The following is a 25,571-nucleotide window of genomic DNA, read 5'->3' on the forward strand; positions in this document are numbered from 1 at the left end:
GAGAATGCTAAATTTGAGAGAGAGATAAAACACAGAACCAGAGACATATAGAAAGACATATAAGTAGAGACAGATAGCACAGCCCCGCAGTGGCCGATGACCCCTGCTGTGCATGGTGGTCACCATTGAAAGCACAAATATCCAGGCTCAACCCGGTGCGTTGCGGGTGGTTTTGTAATAGAAGCAAATTTAAAGTCAAGTTGTCATTTCTGTTGGATTTCTTTGAGATGTTACTGCAACACTTTGTCTCTGTTGATGAGAGGTGGGAAGGCAAAAACCCCACATTTATCCCACCGCCCGTGTTCGCTTTTAATGTTTTACTTTCCCCTGGGAGCTTTGGTGAACGCGGTACAAAGGTGGGTGCAGAGATGATCCTTGCGTTTTAAAAAATTGCCTTTGTGCCTTGTGCACGCCAACGTGAAAGACAGAGTTCATGCAACTTTATCATCAGCAGCAGTAGCGGCAGCAGCGGCGGCATCACCAGCCACACAGTCACAACTTCGTCATCATCATCAAACAACGGCTTTCGTCACCCAATCGTTTCGGTCAAAATCAATAGCAGCACGAAGCCTTAGCCACCCGAAAAAAACTCAACACACGAGTCAACAACGCTGCCTTAAAATAATAAAATCCATGTTAAACGACGTTTCAGCGCAATGGCCCTTCTTCATAGCACATACAAACATCGTCGTCAATCAACAGTAACAAACTGATCATCAAGCAAAGCCTTAGTCACGAAGTCATCATCATTCTCATCAGTGTCATCATCAAATATCATTACAAACGCAATCATCGCCAAAAATCATCACCATCAACGGTATACTTAGCAAAATCATCATAATCGTAGCCGTCAATAAGGTGCGTGTGTGTGTGTGTGTTGTATGGTGATCAGTGGCAGAGCGGTGAGAGCACTGCGCTACAAACCCCGCGACCCGGGTTCGATTCCCGCTCACGGTCGACACCAGTAACGATGATCTGAGCCTCCCCTAGGTCGACTCAGCCTCAAACGAGGACTTGGTGCGGTGTGTAAACATCGCCACTAATGGCGTGGTGCTGGCCACGTACTCCCTCGCCTTCATAGGTGCTCGCTAACAATAGTCTGTGAAGGGCTATACGGGGGACCGTTGTCTTTGTTTGTGTCGCCATCAATGCAAGAACGTTGCTCTCTCTCCGTGTTTACGGCCGCGCGGGGCGTCTCGGCTCTGCCTTGTGTCCAGCGGTGACACGCGCCGCTTTCTCTAATCATCTGAGCAGCCACCTCGGCTCTCAAGTCCATCCATCAACGTCACCGTTGCCCTGCAGGGGACTTCCATTGCGTTGCTTTGTTGCCGGCGTCTGCCGAGTTTGAAGCGTGCGCACGAGACCGTATCGCGTATGGAGTTAGGATTATCGGCGTAAGGCACTACCACTAGAGCGCTGCAGTATTTTTGCGCACTCTATTCCGATATTATGGCAAGACTCTCCGCATCGTGATGACAAAATAATGCTATAAGAGAGGGTTCTGGACTGTACCGGCTAAAAAAAACGAAGCACTGAATACGGTGCAGTAATATAACAAATAACGCGTTCATTCTGACGTAGTGTGTGGATCGGGCTGAAGCGGTGGCCCAATTCTCGCCCACGGCGAGTGGCATCTGAACCCGTTCTGAACCCCACTCCTTCACCAACCCGTGCTGACCAGCGTGGTGAAGTATGGAAGTATGGTCAAACGGCCCCCATAGCCGACACAGCATGGTGAGGTTTTCGCTTAGCAGTGAAGTGACATTGCCATCATCATTCATTCGGTTCCGAGTGCGATATCGGTGCTTCTCCTGGCATCTCATTGCAGCGGCTTTTGGCTCAGATGCGCTTCTGCGGCCGTCTGGAACGCTCTTCCTTCCGATATTAGGAAGTCACTGGGACGATGCAAGTTTAAATCGTCTAACTTGAAAACTAATTTATTTAGAACTGCTTTTTGTGTTCAGTTTGTTGTCCTTCCCCAGCCCGTACCTCCAATAAGAGTGGTTGGCTGTGTACGGTGTGAAAGAAGTTCAACATGCACATGTACAGTAGTGAGTTTGTCGCAGCGAGTAGTGTGTAGCAGTAAATGTGTAGTGAGTGTGTGGTAGTGTGTAGTAGTGAGTGTGTAGTAGTGAGTGTGTGGTAGTGAGTGTGTAGTAGTGAGTGTAGTAGTGTGTAGTAGTGAGTGTGTAGTAGTGAGTGTGTAGTAGTGAGTGTGTAGTAGTCCGGCAAAACAACCCCCTACCTCCTCGTGGTGCCGGACGGGCAACTCTGTCGTGGACAGTGCTGTGGGGGGAGGGCCAATGCCTATTGGCCTCTCCCCTCATGGCGTCTGTGACCACCACAGTGGCTAAACGGAGGCTCTGGACGGGTGCGAGATGCTGGTAACCCCTCCACCATCAATTCATTACCACGAAACCACGACTTAAACATAAATATGTAACTAATAAGCTTGTGCCGGAGGCCCCGGGGGGACAGGCGTCTATGACGCAAAGGTCGCAATCGGGTACCCGATAAGCGTACCCTACCCGAAACCTGGCTACCCATACCCGGCCGGGTACGGGTACCCGTTTGCGACCCTGGTGCGGCCGGGTATGGGTACGGGTCGGCCGTGAGTCACTGGTGAGTCACCGTTTGTCACTCATTTCCCAACGTCTTGTCTCTTCTCACAATTCAAGTTCCTAGAATCAACCCACCCGCGCCTGCAACATGGCTTCATCTCAGAGGTCGCAATCGGGTACCTGATACCCGTACCCTACCCGATACCCGGCCGGCTACGGGTAGCCGGGTATCGGGTAGGGTACGGGTACCCGTTTGCGATCCTGGTGCGACCGGGTACGGGTAAGGAATCAAAAACTGTTTGCGACCTCTGCTATGACGTCTCCTGCCCAAACCCCAATTGGCGGAGCCAGAAGACTGAATCTTCACACTCGGGGCTCCTCCAGAAACAACGAAAAGCCACTTTGTGTGGCCACGTAGAATGTTCGAACGCTTACTGCGGAGGAGATTCTGCCACTCCTTTGTCGGGAGCTGGACCGGTACCGCCTGGATCTCTGTGGCATTCAGGAGGTCCGGTGGACCAGTTCTGGCTCCTGCCACCATGAGGGGTGGACAGTCCTCTACTCGGGGCAGGAGACTGCCAAACAACAGGGTGTGGCTCTTCTTTTGAACAAAATAATGAAGTGGGCGTGGGAGCGTGGCGGTGAGGTGTGGGAAGCTGTAAGCCCCAGGCTACTTTGGACTCGCCTTCCCATCAACCGGAGGCCAGGAGTGGTGGTCGTGGTTACTTATGCCCCCACTGAAGACGAACATCCGTGGAGGGATGCAGGCAAAGCCGATTAGTCAGATGCCTTATATGACCTCCTGTCACAGGTGCTGGCAAAAGTGGCCACTCGGAACAGAGTCATCTTGTTGGGTGACTTCAATGCCCGAGTTGGTCATGTTGCTGGCACCTGGTCTGGAGTGATTGGAAGGAATGGCCAGATCAGCTCAATAACAACGGTAGGAGGCTGCTAGATTTTTGCGCAGCCCATGGGCTTGTAATTACCAACACGCTCTTCCGGCATCGGCGATTCCACACAACATCATGGATGCATGCCGGGTCCAAGCAAGAACATCTGCTGGACTACATAGTGACGGACCAGCGGATGCGAGCCCATGTCCTTGACACCAGGACCTACCGTGGAGCAGATCTGCCCTCTGACCATCGACTAGTCATCTGTAAGATGCGCCTGACGTTCTTCCACTCCGGTGGTGGGTGTACACCCAGGACCCCATTCCAACCTAAAGTGGCCTGGTCTCAGTTAGCTGATGAAAGTTGCAAGCGAGAATCTCATCATCGCTTGCAGCTGGGGTTGGCATCGTCCCCCACTCCTCCTGATGTCGAGGTTAAATGGGCGAGGTTTAGGACTGTGACTCATGCAGCTGCAATGGCTGCTTTGGGTACGCGATCCAGACCTCCCCAGATACCTTGGCTGACAGAGGAGGTGTTCAGGATAGTTGAGAAAAAGGCACAGGTCCACTCTCATCGGCTATAGCATCCCACGTTAGAGAATGAGGAGGTTTACCGCAGCCTTCGCTCGGAGGTTCGGAGAGCTGTAAGGCACTGCAAGGATGGGTGGTGGTCGCGGGTTGCTGAGGAGATGGAGTTTGCCTCAGTGGCCCGTGATCACAAATCACTATGTAACTCCATCAAAAAAGTAACTTGCAGCGCAACACCTATTACCATAATTAGGGGGAAAACGGTGATCCAATCTCCGATCCCCAGGAACAGGTTTGCAGATTTGCTGAGCATTTCTATGAGGTCCTGGGGGAGGGGAAATCCCTCAGCCAGGAAAACATCATGGCACAAAGTGGGGATAACCCTGCTGAGGCTGCGGTGCCTCAAATATTGGAAGAAGTCACCCCCTGTGAGTGGCTGGCTGAGGTGCCATCTGTTGAGGAAGTACTGAAGGCGATCCGGAGTCTGAGACCAGGAAAGGGACCGGGCAGAGATGATCTCCCAAGCGAAATGCTGAGGGAGGGTGGCATTTGTACACAGACTGCCCTATATGACATCATAACAACAGTCTGGACCACTGGATGGGTTCCGCAGGATTGGAAGCATGCCCTGGTGGTCCCCCTCTTTAAAAAGGGGGACCGCACAGACTGTAACAACTACAGGGGCATCTCACTCCTCAGTGTGCCGGGAAAGGTCCTGGCAAGGATTATTCAACATCGCCTTGCTAGGCACGCTGAGGAGAGGCTTGCGGAGCCCCAATGCGGTTTCAGGAAAGGGTGGTCCTGCACAGATGCCATATTTTTTGTCCGTCTGCTACAGCAGAGGTATAGGGAATTCCAACAAGACCTACATCTCTGCTTTATTGACCTGGTCAAGGCCTGATACCATCAATAGGCCTGGGCTCTGGGTTGTTCTTCGTGCTTTTGGAGTCCCTGACCCTCTGCTCATGATCATTAAGGATCTTCATGATGGTGAGCGAGCCCGGGTAAAACTACGTGGCCGGGAGTCAGAGCCTTTCCCTGTACACCTTGGGGTTCGACAGGGATGTCCTCTGGCTCCCACATTATTTAACATCTATTTTGACCACGTAGTTCGTGAAGCCTTCAATAGCTGTACCGAGGAAATTTCCATTTGGTACAGATATAATGGCAGGCTGATCGATGCCCGGGTGCGATCAAGGGATGGCTCCCTATTGGTCAGCCACGTTATGTATGCCGATGATTTGGTAATAGCTGCTCATTCAGAGGAGGAGTTGGAGACGCTGCTGCTGAGATTGGAGCATGCCACTAAGAGGTGGGGCCTTACCATCAGCCCCACCAAAACTAAGCACCTGCCTGGGTATTTTGTACCATCGGACACTCCACCCCCACAACTCCCAATCGGTGATGGGGCAGTAGTGGAGAGAGTGGAGTTTCCCATACCTGGGCAGTGTGCTTATGACCGGCTCCAGTTTAACAGCAGAGGTCTCACTCCGAATCAGTCGAGCGGCAATATATTTTTATCGGTTGCCTTCTCTTCTCTACGCTTGCGAAACGTGGACCCCCCCCGGTTGGAAACATTTAGGCTGGCCTGCCTATGATCCATCCTGGGTTTAACCAGGCTGGATTGTCTGAGGAGCTCACAAATCCTTGAAAGATTTGGGCAAAGTCCCATCGGTGAGTTCCTCCGGCAGGCAAGGCTGCGTTGGCTGGGTCATGTAGCCCGCATGCCCAGCCACCGCATGCCTAAACAGCTTTTGTTCGGCCGGATCGAGGGGGCTAAACGGGCGCGGCACAGGCTAGAGAAGAGATGGAGTGATGTGGTACAGGAGGACGTGGAGCTGAGTGGACTTGCCGATGACTGGTACCAGCGGTGTCAAGATCGGCCTCTGTGGAGGAGGCTCGTGAAGGACGCTACTGGGTAGTTGGAGGCAGTCGCCCTCCAACAACAGCGGAGGGCGGAGGAGCGACGCTCACAACAACGAGCGGAGCGCCGGGTGGCTAAAGCACAGCAAGTTGGCACAGTAGGGGGCACAGGTGGTGCATCAGCCAGTCATCTCGGTCATCTCAGTCAGTTGACCCGTGGCACCTGCTGGGTCTGCCCCGTGACTTCCTGCCAGCGGGCGTTCGACACTTCACGTGGCCTCAAGGTGCACATGGCCTGGTACAAGCGTCGTGGTGACGTCACCGCCACTTAGTGGCGAATGGCGGTTGTTGTGTATTGACAGTACGCGTGGCGTTGGGTAGTTACGTTGTTCTGGTGGCTGGGTCTCGGAACCGCCACCGGTTTCTCCATCATCACGATGTGTCCGTATATATCACGATGTGTGTCTATATATCACGATGTGTGTATACATGTCACGATGTATAAAATACATTTCTAGGTGTGTATGTTTTGCACGTTCCTTTTTTTAACTCGCGATTGTCGTTGTTACTGCCGTGCAACAGATTCAGACACGCGTTGGCGTCTTCTCCGCATTCTAAGACGCACCTCAACACGCGCACCCAGTGTCATCGGAGTCCCACTACTCTCGTGGGGCGTTACAAGTCGTGCTGCAGACGTCAGCGCGTCTCGCAATGCGCAGAACACGGCCACAGAGAGAACGATTTGGGCAATGCGCCTTGAGCAAGGGGGGCAACGCTGTTAATGAGTAACGAACGCGTTTGATTTTGACTCTGTACACCGCTGCCAACGCAGTCACTCTGCCTTTGTATTCGTGTTATTCTTCATGTATTTGTGTGTGTGCACGAGTTAATGACTCTATTAATTGCGTAGAACTTAACCATCGTGCGCTGTGTTTAATATTGAACTCTGCGATACGTATCGTCGTCCCCGGATGCGGTTGCATTTCGACGTTACATTCGCATTTAAATTGTGGCTGTTGTTATGATGATGATCATCATCATCATCATCAGCAGCAGCAGCAGCAGCCATGAGCTATCCACTGCTGGATGAAGGCTTCTCCCCAGGCCGTCGCCATCTCTCGCGGTTCCGCGATGGGACGAAGCTGCCGTGATTCCAATTAGGAAGTTATCAATTACCTCGAATGCATTAACATTTATAAAATATACACACATCGTTCGAATGCACTTCTTTACAACAGAGGTTAACATGAAATTAACTTTCGCTAGACATTAGGATTGACGAAAGTGTTGCAAAGAAAAAAATCCAAATACAAATCAATACAATTGTGGACAATCGTAAGCAAAGGATAACTGCACAGAGCGCGAAATTATTCACAGGTAACGATTATACGAGGTGTGTGTGTGTACGTGGTGTGTGTGTACGTGGTGTGTATACGTGTGTACGTGGTGTGTGTGTACGTGGTGTGTGTGTGTATGTGGTGTGTGTGTACATGTGTACATGGTGTGTGTGTGTGTACCTGGTGTGTGTGTGTGTACGTGGTGTGTGTGTGTACGTGATGTGTGTGTACGTGTGTACGTGGTGTGTGTGTGTACGTGGTGTGTGTGTACGTGGTGTGTGTGTACGTGTGTACGTAGTGTGTGTGTGTACGTGGTGTGTGTGTGTACGTGGTGTCTACGTGGTGTGTGTACGTGTGTGTACGTGGTGTGTGTGTGTGTACGTGGTGTGTGTGTACGTGTGTACGTGTGTGTACGTGTGTGTGTACGTGGTGTGTGTGTGTGTACGTGGTGTGTGTGTACGTGGGATGTGTGTGTACGTGTGTACGTGTGTGTACGTGTGTGTGTGTGTGTGTACGTGGTGTGTGTGTGTGTACTCGTGTGTGCAATCTGTGTGCGTGTCGATGTTGGGAGCGGGAGTGCAGCGACTAACGAGATGAACCTCGACCCCAACCACCCGAGTTTGATTCCCGCTCACGGCCAACACCGTGAACCGCGCCTGAGCCTCCGCTGGGTCGACTCAGCCTCAAATGAGTACCTGGTGTAGGGAGGGGTGTAAACATCGCCAATGGGGAGACAAAGGCGGCCGGGGGTGGTGCTGGCCACCCGTACCCCCCCTCGTGTGCTGTGCCGACCCTTCAGCGCTGCTCGCTAGCAGTATGTTGTTGTCCATGCAGTCTGTAATTGTTCCTACAAAGATGCCCCCTTGCAAGGCTGCAAGGGCGATCCTTGTCATTGTTTATACGCGCGCACACTCAGCTGTGAACTTAAAACACACACACACACAGGAGACACGGAGAAGACTTTAAATACCACAACCACACTCACCCGCGCTAATCCAAGGATAACAAACAAGGACCGGAGCCAAAAAACATTCGTCTCGTCACCACCACAGTCCCGCGCCTGGGCCTCCCCTAGGTCGACTCAGCCTCAAATGAGTACCTGGTGTAGGGGGGGAGCGTAAACATCGCCACAGGGGAGACAAAGGCGGCCGGGCGTGGTGCCGTCCCAGCCCGTTATAGGAGCTCGCTAACAGCGCTTGCCCCAACAGTCTGTTACAGGGGATCTTTGTCATCGTCATCAGCCATGGTCAATCGACTGCGGGATGACGGCCTCCTCAAGCGCAACCTTCGATTAGGACGGTCGGCTATGTACGGCGCGAAAGAAATTCAACTCTACATAAGAGAAAGTAACAATCGGTCGCTAAACCTGTGCGTGTAAGCGACTTTTGTTCGCCGTAATTTCACAACTAAGCCCAATACCGTGACAGTGGCATCAGCAATATTATTGATTCCGTATTATGTATAGAAACGCTCGTTTATTGCTCTGAAAGTAGATGACACGTGCAGTACTATATTACAAACATATGTGTTATATACACAAGTACTGTATGTATTGCAATTATCACACGATATTATTTATTCAGAAAATGAATTTCGAAGAGAAATTTAGTGCGTATCTGATATTTCTGAACAGTATATTGATACATACCAAGTGCTGCACTAGTTTATTATAGCCATCTGTTCGTACATATTATATCAAGTACTCTACTAATATTGGATAGGCATATTTCCGATAAGCCTATTTCTATCATACGTATCACAACCCAATAGCAATATTATGTTATCGATTCATGTAAACCTGTAAAAACTATACGCAATACTCTCTACATATAATGATATATTTAAATCAATGTGTGAATATAAGTGTAAGCTAAATCCCTGCACGTTGCACATGGCCACGCAGTGCACTTTGCCGTATTGCACATTTACTATGCCTATATGTATCATAAATACATTTTGTATAATTCAAGCACAGCGATTAAAGATATTGCCCACGTGTAGGATTGAAATTTTATCTTAAATGTGTCGTGCGTGTTACTGGAAATAAATACGTTCAGAAATAAATTTGCGTTGTCGATTGATTGCGATTAACTCGTTTTGCAGTTTTACTTTAATGTTTAACTCTCATCCGATTCGCCAATTTAACGAATTTTTGAAAGTCGTCGCGAATTAAGGACGCATGTCCCGATGATATTACTCGCTGATAAATACCTTTGTAAACTGGCATACAAACGTACATACTCACAACTTAGGTACACGATCATCTACTCGTATATTCGATATACGACAAAGTGTTCATATACGTATACCGTTGCAATTGAGCTCACAGCGCTTTGTCAATCCACCGCTGATTTTAGACCTCCGTACACCCGTGTGAGTCGTGGCGGGGTAGTTTAACCATACTTCACCACGCTGGTGAAGCGATCATTTATACACATCATCATCATCAGCCTTGATTAATCTAACACTTACTAAAATCAGTTAACCCGGAATTTCCAAACCCAGAAATGGAAGATACTGTAATAACTTATAGTGCTACATATAATCATGCATATCACAGATATGCATGATTATATGTAGCAGATAGGCATGATTATATGGCTCCGTAGAATATTCAGTGGCGAGGCGGATTGGGTTCGTATCGCAGTGGTTAGGGCCGCTGCGCTGTGAACCTCAATACCTGAGTCGGATTCCCGGCCAAGGCCAACGTCAATGGCGAGTGAATATCGAAACCTGTCCTTCTCTCACATCTTAATCAACCCGCACTGACCAGCGGGGTGAAGTATGGTCAAACAACCTCCCCATGACGAACATCACATTGTTTCATTTTTATTATTTTATTATTTCCCTTCTACGTGACTTTAACCGAAAGAACCAAGAATATCACAAAAAGGGTTGTACTTTATTCTCCTATTAAATATTTTACCCCTCGATCAATGAATGCCTCTTCCGGGGCCGATATTTTCCAGCAGTTACTGTTGTTTAAAATCAAGAAGAACTCTGGCAACCGGGTTCGACTTCTTCTTCTTATTATTCCGACCATCATCGGCAAGGTCGTTGTTCCGTTCAACAGATGCTTTCGCTGCACTGCCAAACAGACGCAGTGGACTGTCACAGGGGCCGGATGACGGACACGCGCCTGCACGCGATACGCACGCCGAGAGCGTTGAACGCTCTCGGCACGAGACGTGCAGCGAACGCGCGTGGGATGTTGATGGATTATATCGAGGCTCGCGCATATATTTTTTTTTGCCGGACAAATCGCTGTACAAACAGGGCGCCTTTCCCCCCGTCGGAATATGAACGCGTTTTCCCCTGGAAAGCATTAACGAAAGACAAATTGAGGTGCGGCGATGCGGGTTGACGTGTCTTATTAGAAACAGATTGCGTTTTTGTTGTGCGTGCGTGTGTGCATGTGCGTGTGTGCGTGTGCGTGTGTGCGTGTGCGTGCGCGCGCAGGGGTTAGCGTGCTAAGCTACGAACCCGGCGACCCGAGTTCGATTCCCGCTAACGGCCAACGCAAGTGACGAATGATCCGAACGAGTTGTGGGCCTCTCTTCTAGGTCGACTCAGCATCAAATGAGTGCGATGTAAAAAAGAACATCGCAAACTGGAGGGACAAAGGCCGGCGTGGTGCGAGACAAATCACTGCACGGGCACTGATCGAGAGCTTCACTGGACTCACCGCGCACTCTACCCCGGGGACTGTCAATGCCCTCGGTGAGATCGTGCAGCTAATTCTCGGTCAAAGCGTCTATCCCGGTGAGCGTAGACTCTTGTTCATGATTTCTCACGTCTGTGAAATGCGCCTGCCCTTAAGTTCATTCGTCTGTCCACGTCTTATTAGTTTTACGCGCCATCATTTACGAGTTCATGCTCCTGTAAATGCCCGTGCTTGTACGTTCATGCGCGTCGATGCACCTTGTCTAAAAGTGTACGCCCTTGTCAACGAGTTCATGTGCGTGGCAGGGTACCTATCTGTGGGTTAATGCGCCTATCTGCGATTTAAAACATCTGCCTGAGTTCGCGTCTATATTTGTGCGTCTCCGTGTTTGTTTAAGTTCACGTGGCTGTAAATGCGACGAAAAACAAGGTCATGCGTCCGTCCGTTTATTTATCTATCCATGAGTCCATGCGTCTATCTATGGGCTCGTATGCATATCTGTAAATCCGTACTTTAACCCATGAGTTTCAGGGGTAACTTCACACCGACGCTGAATGCCACGCAGGCTCCACAATAAACGTGCGCATCAACTCAATTAACCACTCGTGCAAGTACCGACTCCCAAAATATACGCCTCTTAGCCCTGCAATATACACATATACTGCAGTGCGTATATCGAATCGATATGTATCAATTCCATCATGTTAACACGCTAGAAATCCTGCGTACATATGCATCACACATATTTAGAGGAACGATCAATTGTTGTACTGTCCTTCTATGCTCACTCGTCTAAGCTCCCCACTTTCACAAACCCGCACTGGCCATTTCGGTTGAATACGGTCAATAACCACCACGACCCGCACAACGTTAGGAGCAGGGCCTTCATCCAGCAGTGGATCAATACCGATCTCTACTGCATTCAGGAACTGCTGGTGGTTTTTTGAAAATGCGCAGATGCCGCGCGCGTTTCGCACACGTGTCTGTAATGTTGTTGTTTGAAATGTATGCTTTTCCGACCTGCAATATTATTCTGTTATGATGATTGGATTTCTCGTCATTCATCTTCTTGGTTCTTTCGGTAAAGACAGCTGTCTTCCCGACAGACCTGGTCTTCACCTGAGGACGGCTGCTTGCGTTGTGGCCGAAACGACGTGATAATTATTTTATTATGTTTTATTTTTATTATTTCATTATTTCCCTTCTACGTGACTTTACCGAAAGAACCAAGAAGATGAATCCCTGCAGTCAGGAAAGCTTTAAAGCGAAAATTTCTCGTCATTTACAAGATGTATACGACGCCATCCCATTGCCGACTCACAGCCACTTCGAGGAAGGCGTCTATCAACGTACGAGCTCTTGGTTTAGTTTAAAATGCCGTGTGTAACGTCTGTATAACGGTCTTGGCTCATGGACTTTGAACAACGCGAGCAAACGAGACGCACGAGTTCACGTTGGTGGCCAAAACCATAATTTAGCCGAGCCATCGCATCTGCTTTCTCACTGCCCACGGAGTTGCAGACAGTGAATGGTCATGGCCAAAACAGACTCTGCTATTTCTTATTATTATTCTTTTTCGGTGAAGTGCAGGAAAACGCCGGGAACCAATTCAGCGAACATTTCTCTCTCTGCAGGAATCCATACTCTTTGGTTCTTTCGGTAAAGTCACGTAGTTAGACTTTACCGAAAGAAGCAAGTCACGTAGTTAGACTTTACCGAAAGAAGCAAAGAGCATCTCTCTCTTCCATAGGCGACGTAGAGAGCTGTACTGTTGAATGTTTAAGGCAAGTAAAACAAAAAGTTTGCGCGTGGACAAGACGCTTGCCGAGACGTGATGACGATGGCCGATGGTCGAGACTAACGAGGGAGTGGCGGCCCAAGGACGGGGAACAAGCCGGAAAAAAACGATCAGACGGGCCGATGAGATCAAGCGCACGTGCAGGAGAAATCCGACGCCTTGGGGAGGCCCACATCGAGCGATGGATCGATCGTGGCTGATGGCGATCAAGATGGCCGTAGGAAATGAGAACTATTTATTTTTCTCGAAGTCGTAATTGTAACAACAGCTCCGTGTTGCACTGCACGCTACGCGCGTGTCGTATGTTGCCCGCCGTGTGCGCGTGGGATATCATTCACCGACGTGGTTCGAGCTTGTGGCGTTCACCCGACAGTACATACGTAACATTCTTCAGTTGCGCGTGATGGTCTAAATCAAATCCACAGCACGCATTGCTCCCGTCAAGCGTAAAACTTGATTATAAACACTGCCAACGAGGTTTAATCAGAACGACACTCAACCGTACAGCTGGCATTACGACAGCTATGAACAACTACAATAATAGAACAATACACAATTGTAATCATATGTCAGTCCACTGCTGAATTAATGTCTGCTAGGGGAAGGGGGTCGGTGATGACCAGGGCCCTGGAACCAGTTCAAATAGCACTCGCCACCGACGGTAGCCGTGGCGGGGAATCGAACTCAGCCCACCGGGTTCATAGCACAGTCGAGTATCTAGAGCATCATCCACCCCTGCCGGGCTTGCGAAACATTTCCGCGAAAATGCAGTTGGTATAAACTAACCGGTTAATTGAACTCTTAACGTCAAGTTTATTTTTCGTTTCACGGTCACTGAGAGTAAAGGACGATCTCGACGTTTCAGCCGACCAGCCTTCTTCATGAAACATTGACGTTTACAGAGAGTTCCCGCACCGTTTGTTGGTCGGTGAAGTGTTATGCCAGATGATGCCCTAAGCGCACCGGCTTCAATGAAGCGGCGATGCATTTAAAACGTGCAAACACCCTGGGGCTCATTCTACACACAGACGTATTAAATGTGTAATGTACGGTGTGCGCTCAAAAGGTCGACTCAGATGGCTGGGAACACTCTTAAGAACAGAGCAAATCCACATCGGAAGAAGGAAGGTGGAGAAACGTTGAAGCAACAGGGATGGATCATGCGAACTGCGGTCATCCGGTCATCCTCGCAGCAGCTTTTAGCAAGCCATCGAACAAAGACGGTCACTGCATCGCGCGCTTTCAGGTGCGCTTCTGCAGCCGTCTGGAATGCTCTTCCTTCCGATATTAGGAAGCCACTGGAGCTAGGAAATGTAAAATTTAAATTTAAACGTAATTGCTTTAGAACTTCTTTTTGTGCGTTGTTTGTTGCCCTTCGCCCGTGCCTCCTATTTGCAGGGTCGGCTACGTACGGTGCAAAAGAAGTTCAAAATACATGCATACATCGGAAGAAGGAAGACGGTTAACATTGAAGCGCCAGGATGGAGACTCAGAGGCAAGGTCGAGAAAGAGGCGGTTTGAAGTGGTGAGACCAATGATGTGGTGGACTGTGGTGGAGTGGACATGGACATTCTAATGTTCTATTCTTGCATTTGGCAATTTGATGGCTCAGAACAGGAATGAGTGGAGAGAGAGAGAGATGGGACCAGGAAGGCAGACGCCTCGCACACGAGTGGGAAACGGGCCGGGCAGAAAATAATGTTACAGAAATTATGTTTACTTTTTAAAATGTATGATCCACCCGTACGTAAACACGCGGATGCTCCCCGTGTTATACAGAGGCAATGTGCGTGCTGATTATCAACGTACGCGATGTGCAAATTGATAATATAATCGATATTTTAAGTGAATTATTTGGACATAATATATTCATTTATGACCGGGTGAAAGCTCATTGAGGAGGTCGCGAGTATGTTTTTAAAGTGAAATTTTAGTTTAAATAAGCGCAGCGAAAACAAAACTATGAAAGAGTAAATGCAACTACCCAGACTTTTTTAATTCCTTTGTAACACTAACATTAATGCGAAGTCAAAATTAACAAAATATACTTTTGTTTTACAAATGGATAATGATTCCCTTTATTTATACAGGAAAGTCTGAATGAGTCTGCATACTCTTTAAGGAGGGGCTAGCATCGGGATATTTGGCAAATTCCATTTGACCTCAAGTTGTAGAAAGGCCGAAATGCTCCGCACAGATCGATGCAAGAATACGCTTCTGCAATCTCCTGGCAACCTACGGATGGGTTCTACCCCGTGTTCAGGGACATAAACAACTGACAAAGCTCCCAGCATGTGGGACGAAAAATGTACGCCCTTGTCAATGATTTCATGTGCGTGGGCAGAGTACCATTCTGTGAGTTAATGCGTCTTTCTGTGAATTAAAACATCTGCCCGTGAGTTTGTACGTTTACGTGTTTGTTTTATGTCCACGCGTCTACAAATCCGACTAAATACCAGGCCATGTGTCGGACATAACGCCGAACAAACACGCGTGAGTTAGCAGGGCCAGAAAAAAACAACACGCCGGCGAGCCGTGAGAGAGCACGACCGCGAACACCGCGGACCGACGACAGCGGTGTCCACAAACTCCGTGCGGTGCTCACCCTGGGCTCTGCTCGACGTCTCCAGGCAGGGGTTGAGGTGGTATCCACCTCCCGGATACACCCTGGCTTGACTCGACGGGGCCATAGCCATGGAGGACAGCGACTGAGCCGCTGCCACCATGGGGCCTGGATGCTGCGGCTGATTGCAGGACTGCTGCTGTGGTGGTGGTGGTGGCGGTGGTGGCGGTGGCGGTGGTGGAGGCGCCGGTGCCGGCAGTGCCGATTGCGATGCCGCGGGGACTTGCGACGCGACCGATGCAGGAAGCTGCCCCGAAGATCCGTTCCCGAACTGCCCGTAGCGGCAGGCGCTGGTGCCCGTGAGCTGCCCCGTGAAGTGCACCGTGAACGCGCTGAAGCAGTCCTCGTGTTGCTCCTGCGCAGACGCAGCGGCCGCCGCGGCCGCCGCGGCCGCCGCCGCTGCCGCCGCCGAGGGAGGCCACCCGGGCGGCTCCTGCTTGATGAAGGCCGGCGCGTGGGCCCCTCCGTGAAGGCCCGCGGCCGGGTTGTAGGCGCTCGGGTGCGCGAAGTCGATCCAGGGCGAGGCGGCGGACACGGGCATGCCGGGCGACAGGAAGGTGTTCATGTCGAGCACGTCCGAGCTCATGGCAGCGCCGAGGTCTGCGTGAGCCGCGCCGCCACCCCCGCCGCACGGTTTGTTGTCCTGGAGGAAGCGGGTCCACATGCGTGAAGAGCGCCGGTCCCCTTCCTCATTCACCTCCTCCTACTGCCTCAATCCTCCCTGCCTCCTCCTCCTCCTCTCTCGTTCTCCTTGCTCGTCTCTCTCTCTCTGTCTCTCTCGGGTTCTTCTTCACACAGCTGAGCTGAGTTGGTCGATGCACAGCAACTCGATACAGCGCGCGCACGTGCGTCTTGGCATTTGCGTGCGTCTTCGTGTATGGAGATCCCTTTTGGTTTGATGTGCGCGTCTGTGCGTGTCCGCGAGTTGTATCGCTGCGTTGCCGATGTGTCAGAAAGTGTGCAAGTGTTCTCTTCGCTTGCGTAACGCAGAGTTTTAGAGCGCACGAGGAGTCGGTGCCGACTCCACGTTCGCGCCTCGGTGGCTGTACAAACGAGCGGTATATAACTCGTGTACAACAACAACTTCAACAAAAAGTAACGGGACTAAAACGTTGCTGCTATCGGGCTCTGTAAGACGCGTTTGTAGGAACGGCGGCTACATGGATGGAGCAAAAGGCTGACGGCGCTCTGACGATGGCTGTGAAGAAAGCAGAGCGAGGCTATTGAGACGTGAGAGCGGTCTGCGTGTGTCGCCGGAGACTTTCGCGTGTGCCGCTCAACTGCCCACACGGCGGGCCCTTAAAGAGGCTAGGGGTGCGGAGAGGGGAGCGGGAGGGAGGTGAATGCGCGCGTGTGTGTGTGTGTGAATGTGTGTGTGGGGGGAGCGGTGGTGTAGCGGTTAGCGCGCTGCGCTACGAACCTGGCCACCCGGGTTCGATTCCTGCTCAGGGCCAACATTAGTGATGATTATTTGAACCGGTCCTGGGCCTCCCCTAGGTCGACTCAGCCTCAAATTAGTACCTGGTGTGTAAAACATCGCCACGAGGCAGACCAAGGCGGCTGGGCGTGGTGCTGGCCATCCACCCCCTCGTGTGCCGTTTTGGCCTTCATAGGTGCTCGCTAACAGCACTTGCCCCAACAGCATGTTAAGTCCGTACGGGGATCTTTGTCTTTGCGGTAGCACAACGGTTAGCGCTACGCTGCGCTACAAACTCGGCGACCCGAGTTCGATTCCCGCTCACGGCCAACACCAGTGACGATTATCTGAATCGGCCCTGGGTCTCCCCTAGGTCAACTCGGCCTCAAATGAGTATCTGGTGTGGTGTGTAAACCTCGCTACTTGGGGAGACAGGCGGACGGGCGTGGTGCTGGCGACCCACCCCCTCGTGTGTCGTACCAGCCGTAATAGGTCCTTAAATAGGTCCTTTAATAGGTGCTCGCTAACAGCACTTGCCCCAAAAGTTTGGTAAGACTACGCGGGTAACTTTGTCTTTGTGTGTGTACGTGCGTGTGTGACGCCGTGCTTACTCAGAGCTCTGCTCTCATTCGTCACATCATAAAAACGACAAATGCCTTTACACTCTACGTATGTGTAAGTTATATATATAGTATATATCCTGTAGCTAATGACACACACACACATAGCAACGGCGAATAACCTGCCTGTGTAAATCAGAGAGAACCATTTAACACACCAGCCCATCTTTAAACAAACTTGAATCAACGGTTGCTGCTTGACAGTGGTGAGCCCGAAGGGCGCTTTTGTATATTCTCAGTGATGTACATCATCATTATCATCATCCGCTCTATCCAGATTAAAATAAGTTATAATACGAGCTAGCCACGCAGTTCCAATACGTGTTCAACTACGCATAGTTGCTTTGAATAAAAAAAAGATGCTCATATAATCTAATTGTAACAAAGTTATTACTCTAATAATATTTGTGTGCGTGTAAAAGTTCACAGTAATAAGCATCGCCCATATCCTTTTGTAAGTCTTTATGTTGAATGAAGATCCTCTCAAGGACCGGGTCGGTTATGCGGGTTGTTTGACCATACTTCGCCACGCGGGGCAAGTGCCGGCAAGGAATGAGTTCGGAGCCACGGTGACAGCCGTGGATCGGGAATCGAACTCAGGTGGTCGGGCTCATAGCGCAGTGCGCGAACAGCTTACCAATCACCGCCAAACCCTGCGGGGTATATATGATGCATTTTATTTAAAGAAAATGAGTGTCCATTGCGACTGAATGTATATGTTACAAGGCAGAACATGGCTCATGCAAAGCGCAGCGTAACAGCAGAGATACACTATTTTAAATAATGTATTATTTTATTTAAACTACACTTTGTTCTCTATCTCTGCGCTATAATTAATCAAAACGCAACTTTCCTTTGCAATAGATAATTTCAATAATTAAGACTACCTATGAAAACAAAAACACGCTTTGACAATAGAGTCCACGCGCAGTCTGCGATGGGTATCCCACTTGACTTGCCATCGAGTGATCGTCGGATCAATTCGATCTCTCGGCTCGGCAGTTAAAACAACCCGGCACATTTCGAATTTTCCCCACATCTACCCCAGCAGTATAAATGTGTACCACCACATGTAGTTGATCGGCAGGATGCGGACGGTGGGGTAAAATGTGGGTACTCCACACTATTTCAAAATGACTGGGCAGAATGGAAGAGTAGACCAAATACCCTTTAGTCGGGGCTCTTCCGCAAGCAGCGGTGTGTAAGACGCAATTGCAGGGCTGCACCCCTAATCGATTACAAATAAAATAACAAAGTTTAAATATTTTTCCAAATGCAAAAAAAACGTCCGTGCCGATTTTTTTTTATAGAGTCCACAACGGCAGACGATACAATATATAATGATAATAATGTCAGAATCTGAATATGTATTTATACTGGAGGAATCCGATGAGCTCTAAAACTATTTCTCATCATCATGAATCAATGTCGATCACGAGTCTGCGATGCCACTACAATTCATCTCACCGCTCCATCTCATCACAAGTACACTGACAAAGAGGCCCCGTACAGCCTGTAACAGACTGTTCGGGGCAAGTGTTGTTCGTCAGCACCAATGGATGTCGGCACGGCACACCAACAACCCAACCCCCGCCTTTGTTCCCGCAGTACTGATCTTGACACATTGCACCGGTCACTCATTTGAGGCTGAGTCGACCAGGACAGGTTCAGATATTCGCCGCTGGTATTGGATGGTGAGCGGGAATCGAACTCGGATCGCCGGGTTCGTAGCGGAGTGCGCTAACCATAAAATACAAAGATCCCCCTGTAAGCCTTAACAGACTGTTGGGGCAAGTGCTGTTAGCGAACACCTATGAAGGCCGGAACGGCACACGAGAAGGTGGGTGGCCAGCACCACGCCCGACCGCCTTTGTTTCCCTAGTAGCGATGTTTTGAAGCACCGCACTAGATATTCATTTGAGGCTGAGTCGACCCAAGGGAGGTCCAGGACCGGTTCAGATAATCGTCACTGTTGGCCGTGAGTGGGAATTCGAACTCGGGTCGCCAGACTCGTAGCGCAGCACGCTAACCGCTACACTACCGCTCCCCATATATAAAACACACACACACACGCACATATACAGTACATGCTAACACGTGCGCACACATATACAGTACATGCTAACACGTGCGCACAAACATACCACTTGAACTGATCTTCATCGCTCCATCTCCGCCGTTGACGTCCTCTCGGCCTCCACGTGGCTGTCATTCCCCTCGTCAGTGTCGTCCATCGCCTAATTCTAGCGACACATGGGGGCCACTTTTTTTTCTGAACAGTCCACGTGAAATGCCCAATGCGCGTTAAATTCCCCGTTTCGTGGGTTCACCTTTCCGTGTCTCGGTGTGATTCCGATTGTGCGTCTCTTCGCCTGTCGTTTCAACTGTTGTTCCGTTTAATTTATTTTCTTTCTACGTGACTTTACCGAAAGAACCAAAGAGTAATTCATTCAGTCACGAAAGCTCCAAGTCAAGTTTGTTGTGCCATTGTTTGCGGCAGTGTCCACGATCATTACAAATTCGTTTGCAGCGTCCACTGATGGCCACTGGTCTTCTCCCTGACGTTTCTTATTGTTGTTTATTTTCAATTCGCGTGTTTCTCTCTCTCTCTCTCTCTCGCTCTCTTCCCCGTGGTGGTCACTTGGATTTTCTACGGGTTCCTCCTGTTTTGCCCCCCCCCCACACACATTTAGAAACAAACACGCGTTTAGATTATTTGGTTGCGACTATAAATTCCAACTTCGACGCGCTATCGTGTTTAGCCAGGTCGCCTCTGAAAAGGGTTAATAGGTCAGTGGGCATTTGCGTGGTAAAAAAAAATTAAGTGTATACTTAAAAAAAAATCCGATCGGTCTATACAGTACACACATATATGCGTGCACATGTAGCTGATGCGTGTGGTTGTAGTATCAGCTTCGTCCCGCGGGTGACACACGTGAGATGATAAACGAGAGTTCACGCCGAGTTCAGAGCGCAGTGGCCGACGTGGTCCCAAAAAGTGTAATTATAAGGGCCTGCTCTTATCGCGAGCTGTGCATCCATGCGTGCAGACCGTGCGTCTGGCTAAGCCTCGCCGATGAGCCCTACACAAGGGGGCCATTCGCATCCGTGTCTCCTATGTTGCGGACTGTGTCATGCATCTCATCGGAACACTCACGGGTCAATGGTCTGCGTTGAAAGCGCATCAGAACATCGCACGGCAGATGAGGCAACGGCATCTCCACCGACACCAATGGATAATCAAGAACAGTGCGACTGGAGGGTCACCAATCTCAAACTACAAAACCACGTAGTATAGTACCGCACGTGAGTCTATGGGTGTCTATGTTTGTATATGGATCTCTCTGTGAGTCAAATCGTCTCTGTGTATGCATATGGGTCTCTATGTAAGTCTATGAATTTCCATGGGGCTATATCTCACTCAAACTTTGGCCCAGAGTAGTAACAGCACTCCCCATTTCCAAAATTACTGTAGTATAAATACATGTTAATTTTGGCTAATATTTTTTTCTGACTTTATGTGAACGAAAAGACACAAATTCGCCCGTTTTCTCATTGAAAATAGATACATTTCAAAATATCACTGTCCTGGTCACAAAAGCAAAGTTTGTGGGCAATAATAGCCATTTTCTGTACTTTTGAGGCATAAGCAATTAGGAAATAACACTTCCTATCTAGGAAAAAAAAATGGTTACACAGTGTAGCTCAACGAAGTGGCTTATCATGTGGAAATTTATAGCAGACAAATACTCGTAACGCACATCGATTCTAAATGTGGAGGTAAAAACCGGAGGACCGGGAGAAAACTCCAAATATACTTTACAGATTTTGATAGCGCCTATGATTGATATCGCCAGCTCCAACGGATGTTAATACTCATTAACGTGCAGTGCCCACTGACATTCAGCATCTATCGTACAACAGAAGTGCGTGCTTCAAGTATACGAACTCGCCTGTGCATAGGAGGGAACGCATGCATATTTTAGATGTGAATAGGTGCTCGCATAATTTATTAACTCCAAATTAATCCTCCTAGTACCTCCAGTGTTCATCTCATTGATACGTTATGGACTTCTTTTCATGGCAGTGTTCATATTTATTGATAATAAAGCTTAGAAATACATCTGATCGTCCGTTCTCCTCTACGAATCTCAGGAACGATACCGTCGGAGTTGTTTGCGAAGTTCCCAGAGTCGTGGCTGTTCGAGTGTGCAGGGGGTGCAACTGCGCTGGGGCCCACGGGGCAGAGGGGGGGGGGGCAAGGCGGTGATGGGTGGGGAGGGTGCGAAACGTCGGACTACAAAGAAGTAGTGCGGGTAAACCGGATGGGGGCAATTAATTCCCTCGTAGCAAACAGGGCCCCATGCCAACCTCGTTTTTCCACCCGCTGATCATAACGGGGTAGACCAACAAACCAATTCTTCTTTCGAATTAAAAAAGCACAGACATCTCATTCGTACATCTGTCCTTCCAGATTGCAAAGTCAGGTCGTTTTCCTTACACTTCTCGTCAGACCACAAGGGCCCTCTGGGAGTGAATAATTCCATCACCGTTGGTTTCGTAGCAAATTGAATCTCCGGGACCGGCGTTCGTGTGGGCAGCAGGTTCAGGCTCGCGTAGACGACCACAATCTTGTCGGTTTATTTTTATGTTTTTAAAGCCCCGCGCATAGCAGAAGCACGCACTCAGGGCCACACTCAGAGGGCACCCACGCAAGCGGTGGGATGAAGCGGCGACAGAGGCACCACCGGGGAAGAGCGCGTGATAAGCGAGGCTCTGCTGCAGCTGCTGCTGCTGCTGGGTTCCCTTTCGGGCGCCGGTGTCATCAGTCAAAGCAGCGCCTCGCAATGTCAACACGGGCCGATTATCGCGCGTCTCGCCGCGTGAAGACACGGTACTCCCCACAGATTGCGCCCTACCTACAGCAACATGCAGGACCAGAAGCCCCCCCACACACCACCACCCCACACACCACCATCACCATCCCACTAGAGAGTTGAGCAGACTGTCGTCGGGGAGAGTGCTGTCATTAGCGAGCTGCAACTATTTGAAGACCGGCACGGTTAGCACCACCACGCTCGGCTCGAGGGGTTGTGTTTACAACGTGGTGATGTTTACACCATGGTTGTGTTTGTCTCTTGAGTGGTTGTGTTTGTCCCCTGAGGGTTGTGTTTACACCGTGGTTGTGTTTGTCCCCTGAGGGTTGTGTTTACACCGTGGTTGTGTTTGTCTACTGAGGGGTTGTGTTTATACCGTGGTTGTGTTTACACCATGGTTGTGTTTGTCTACTGAGGGGTTGTGTTTACACCGTGGTTGTGTTTGTCTACTGAGGGTTGTGTTTACACCGTGGTTGTGTTTGTCTACTGAGGGGTTGTGTTTACACCGTGGTTGTGTTTGTCCCCTGAGGGGTTGTGTTTACACCGTGGTTGTGTTTGTCCCCTGAGGGGTTATGTTTACACCATGGTTGTATTTGTCCCCTGAGGGGTTATGTTTACACCGTGGTTGTGTTTGTCTACTGAGGGGTTGTGTTTACACCGTGGTTGTGTTTGTCCCCTGAGGGGTTATGTTTACACCGTGGTTGTGTTTGTCTACTGAGGGGTTATGTTTACACCATGGTTGTGTTTGTCCCCTGAGGGGTTATGTTTACACCGTGGTTGTGTTTGTCTACTGAGGGGTTGTGTTTACACCGTGGTTGTGTTTGTCTACTGAGGGGTTGTGTTTACACCGTGGTTGTGTTTGTCCCCTGAGGGGTTATGTTTACACCATGGTTGTGTTTGTCCCCTGAGGGGTTATGTTTACACCGTGGTTGTGTTTGTCTACTGAGGGGTTGTGTTTACACCGTGGTTGTGTTTGTCTACTGAGGGGTTATGTTTACACCATGGTTGTGTTTGTCCCCTGAGGGGTTATGTTTACACCGTGGTTGTGTTTGTCTACTGAGGGGTTGTGTTTACACCGTGGTTGTGTTTGTCCCCTGAGGGGTTATGTTTACACCGTGGTTGTGTTTGTCTACTGAGGGGTTGTGTTTACACCATGGTTGTGTTTGTCTACTGAGGGGTTGTGTTTACACCGTGGTTGTGTTTGTCTACTGAGGGGTTGTGTTTACACCATGGTTGTGTTTGTCTACTGAGGGGTTGTGTTTACACCATGGTTGTGTTTGTCTACTGAGGGGTTGTGTTTACACCGTGGTTGTGTTTGTCTACTGCGGGGTTGTGTTTACACCGTGGTTGTGTTTGTCTACTGAGGGGTTGTGTTTACACCGTGGTTGTGTTTGTCTACTGAGGGGTTGTGTTTACACCATGGTTGTGTTAGTCTACTGAGGGGTTGTGTTTACACCGTGGTGATGTGTGTCTCCTGAGGGGTTGTGTTTACACCGTGGTTATGTTTACACCATGATTGTGTTTACAACGTGGTTGTGTTTGTCTCTTGAATGGTTATGTTTACGCGTCGCGTCAAGAGTATTCGTTTGAGGCTGAGTCGACTTAGATGGCGCCCAGGACCGGTTCAGGTAATCGTCACTTGTGTTGGCTGTGAGCGGCAATCGAACTCGGGTGACAGGGTTCGTATGTACGGTATATATATGTACAGCGTGTACATAACGTATCGTTGTTTCGAGCGTTTGCGTAATAGCTCACCAAGCTACAAGCTACGCACCCTCCGAGCTGAGCTCGATTCGTGTGATATCTGAACTTGTCCTGACCACCCTCCCCCCGCCGATTGCACTCAAAGACAAAGAACCCCCGTAGAATCTTAACACACTTCAGGGGCAAGTGCTGTTAGCGAGCACCTTTGAAGACCGGCACGACGCACGAGCGGGTGGGTGACCAGCACCACGTTCAGCCCCCTCTGCCTGCCTCGTGGCGATGTTTCCACACCAGGTACTCATTTGAGGCCGAGTCGACCTAGGGGAGGCCCAGGACCCGCTCGGATAATCGTCACCGGGTGTTGGCCGTGAGCGGGTGTCGAACTCGGGTAGCCGGGTTCGTAGCGCAGCGCTAACCGCTGATGAGGACCGTGCACCGTGCCTGCCGCTGGCGAGGATGATCGTGCACGACCTTCATTGCACACGATCATCGCCATCGCTAGCAGCAGGCACGATCTATCCGCTGCTGGATGAAGGCCTCAACCAGGCCGTCGTCGTGGAGGGGGGTTGGCCACACGACCCCCTCGTGTGCCATTCCGGTCTTCATCACGCCACTCGCCCCAACAGCCTGTGTGGGGTGGAGGGGTGGGAGGTGACCTTTGTAATTGTGGTTCAACCTTTTGACCGCACTGAAATGACCAATAATGGCAGCGAGCGAGGGCTGGTTTGCAAAAAAAAGACAAATAAATGTGGAGGAGCCCTTGATTTGCAATGCTTTAGGAGACAGGGGCGTTTAGAGGGCCAGTTGCGTGTGTGCTTAACGGTTCACTGCGTCCGCGAATGGGTTCTGGTCCCATCTGTAGCGCCCATAAAAAAGAAAATACCTCGAGAGGGCGACCACACGAGCAGCACCCAAAAGTGGTTCCCCTCGCACCTCTGTTGGTGCTGTTGTTGGGGTTTAGTTCAGGGGTCGGCAACCTTTCAAAGGAGAAGAAGAAGAGCCATTGTTTGTTTGTTTGTTTTTATCCTTGACCAACATAGCCGCATCACACGCAGAACTATAATCCAAAGCAGCAGGTATACAGCAGATGACTTAAACAAACAAAATAGGTGATGGAATAAACTGCGTCTGTTTAAGAACGAAACAGGAGGGTTTGTCAACAAATCTGGCTGTCGCCTGATGATGCTGGTTGTAATTACTGGAAAAATTTCTTACTCGGATTCTAAATGTTTTGGATTTATTCTCCAACACACCGGTGTGCTGTACTCGTAACGAATTGACATTCAGTTTACGTGACAAACCTTACTAATTGGCTGTGTCGGGTGGTGGAGCAGGTTAAACGACACATTTATATTTATGCAATCTACCCCAAAAAACAAACTTCTATTATGGATAAAACTGCGTCTATTTAGTGCCCCCCCCCCCCACAGTTATTATTTAACAATACAGTTTGACTGCTGTACATTTCATTTTCACCAAGACATTCCACAGTGACCCATTGCCTGTCATATTTAATACATTGCTTATTATCTTCGTGTTAAATTGCGTGTTAAGATTTAGGTTTCAAACATTTTTAACGGCTGCCCGGAAGGAGGCAGCCGAAGACCCGCAAAGAGGGCAGCCAAAGAGCCGCATGGTTGCTGACTTCTGGCTTAGTCGATGCACACCAGCACCGCGTAAAACAGCT

General features: G+C 49.7%; 1 protein-coding gene across 2 annotated transcripts in view; it reads right to left on the reverse strand.

The window, feature by feature from the left end:
* WT1 (WT1 transcription factor) overlaps positions 1-16,839 on the reverse strand; it is a 37,674-nt gene extending 20,835 nt beyond the window's left edge. The window contains exon 1 of one of the 2 annotated variants that reach the window (XM_078596864.1): positions 15,249-16,839. In XM_078596864.1, the coding sequence (XP_078452990.1) occupies positions 15,249-15,930 (682 nt within the window). In that variant the 5' untranslated portion in view covers positions 15,931-16,839. The remainder of the gene's footprint in view (positions 1-15,248) is intronic. The other variant, XM_078596865.1, reaches the window with a different exon arrangement.
* Between the last annotated feature and the right edge of the window lie 8,732 nt (positions 16,840-25,571).

This window comes from Lampetra planeri, chromosome 8 (assembly GCF_965212315.1).
Source record: "Lampetra planeri chromosome 8, kcLamPlan1.2.h2, whole genome shotgun sequence".
In the NCBI taxonomy this organism is placed as follows: Eukaryota; Metazoa; Chordata; class Hyperoartia; order Petromyzontiformes; family Petromyzontidae; genus Lampetra; species Lampetra planeri.